This window comes from Conger conger, chromosome 7 (genome assembly GCF_963514075.1).
Source record: "Conger conger chromosome 7, fConCon1.1, whole genome shotgun sequence".
Classification (NCBI taxonomy): Eukaryota; Metazoa; Chordata; class Actinopteri; order Anguilliformes; family Congridae; genus Conger; species Conger conger.
The window spans coordinates 59,929,598-59,931,614 of record NC_083766.1 but is presented as its reverse complement, the minus strand read 5'-3'; the positions used below and the strand labels follow the sequence as shown (position 1 = coordinate 59,931,614).

The 2,017-nt window shown below is 42.1% G+C and overlaps 1 protein-coding gene across 1 annotated transcript; it reads left to right on the top strand.

Moving 5' to 3' along the window:
- Positions 1 to 415: 415 nt before the first annotated feature.
- Positions 416 to 1,393, top strand: LOC133133474 (olfactory receptor 1D2-like). Its single transcript, XM_061249573.1, has one exon. The coding sequence runs from the start codon at positions 416 to 418 to the stop codon at positions 1,391 to 1,393; it is 978 nt and encodes a 325-aa protein (XP_061105557.1).
- The last annotated feature ends 624 nt before the right edge of the window (positions 1,394 to 2,017 follow it).

The window sequence follows — 2,017 nt, the reverse complement described above, 5'->3', positions numbered from 1 at the left end:
CTGCTCTTACTGCCTGAGCCATGTCGTTACCGTGGATAACAAGCAAGGGTGTAATGGTATAGAAAAATACCGCGTACCTCCGTGTACTGCTTTTCCCATATTTTCCCATATTAGTCTGAGCTTAGTCTAAGCTTTTTGCTGAACTGCATTGAACAAATAGCCTAAGTTGAATTTTCAATGAAATGTGCTTTTAAACATTCAAAATAATAACACAGAAATATTGCAATGTGTATTAGTCTCCCAAACAGTGAACATATACTGTAGTCCCAACTAAGAAATCATCTGGAAGGCTACGGAACATTGGCCTAAATTATCATGTCGTTGTACGTGTTCATTGATTTCTATTAACCTGTTTCTCTCTCAGGGCCCAGAGGAAAAGCAAGCACACGAAGGCCCTGAACGCCGCACGCGTGCGATGGGAATTCTCGCCACTTCGATCACAAACGACTCCATCATTATACCAGCGGGATTTTACGTTGTCGGATTTACGGATTTAAAGTTTGCTGATTTATTTTCTATTTTCCTCGGCTTCATTTATATTTTAACAGTTCTGTGCAACTCCTTTATAGTTTACATTATATGGATGGATCATCGCCTACACACTCCAAAGTACATTGCTGTGGCTAATTTAGGCGTTGTTGACTTGATGAGCAGTACATCCTTTATTCCTAGTGCAATCAAGACTGTTTTCACGAGAGATACCTTCATGTCCTACAATGCATGTCTGACACAGATGTTTTTTTATTACTTCTCTGTAATATTAGAGTCATTTTCCCTCAGTGTACTTGCCTACGACAGGCTAATTGCGATATGTTTCCCACTGAGGCATAATTCAATCAACACTCCTACAAGCATGATCAGTATTTTAGCGATCCTTTGGGCGGTTTTTGTCAGCATCATGTTGTTCTTGGTCTTGATCTTGACAAAACTGTCTTTTTGTGATTCCCTCACAGTGTACTACTTTGTCTGTCAGTACACGGGTGTGTTCACTCTATCGTGCAATGATCATACAATGCAGTGGACCGCTGCCTCTGCTCTGGCTATTCTGCTTTTGTTTGGGCCCCTTAGTTTAATCCTCTTGTCATACGCCTGTATTTTGACAGCAGTGTTTAGAATGAAAAGTGTGGAGAGCAGATACAAGGCACTTGCTACGTGCACAGAACATCTTGTCCTTGTGGCGATTTTCTACGTGCCGACCATAACGCTGTATATCACTGACCTCTTCTTATACCGCGTTGATCCAAACGTCAGAATGGTGAACTTATCGTTAGCTTCCTGCATTCCGTCCTGTCTGAACCCCATTGTGTATTCCCTGGCAACAAAGGAAATCAGGAGCAGAATACTGGCTATGCTCCAGAAAGTCAAAGTAGCAGCCTGGGCAGGGCAGGCATAGAGCCAAATGTTGCATTTTACATTTTAAAATGAATATCATCGTATTTGTAGGTCTTGGTGGCCTCAGTTACGCATGTACATGTGATGTCCAATGTAGTGTACTGTAGTTGTATTTACTTGGAAATAGAAGACCCCCCACCACTGCTGGCACAACCACTCCCATGACACATCACATGCCTTCCACAGTTGAAGCATTGCATTGGCAGCGCTATCCTAATTTTTATTTTGTGACATCACTCACAGCAGCACAAGCAAATAATCTGATTAACTCCAAATGACTTTACATCCAACAAATGATTTCAACATAAACAGATGGCAACATTATCCACCTTGTGAGATAAGATGCAGCACCTGCGATAACTTGCCGAGTAGCCTAGCCCTGTGTTAACACAGTGAGTGATTTAGTTGACCAGTTGCCGGAAGTCCATTCATTTTCTATGAAGCTCAGTAATGCCGGCACTCTGAGCAATTTGGCAACAGAGCGATGAAAGTTGCCTTTAGAGAAGTTGCGCAAGGCTTATCTTTTGTCTGCATCGCCCATCGACACCGAATCACATAGTTCTGCACTTCCTATTTTTCCAACCAATTTGATCCGACTTCTTGAATAATTATTCCTCCCAGCTGC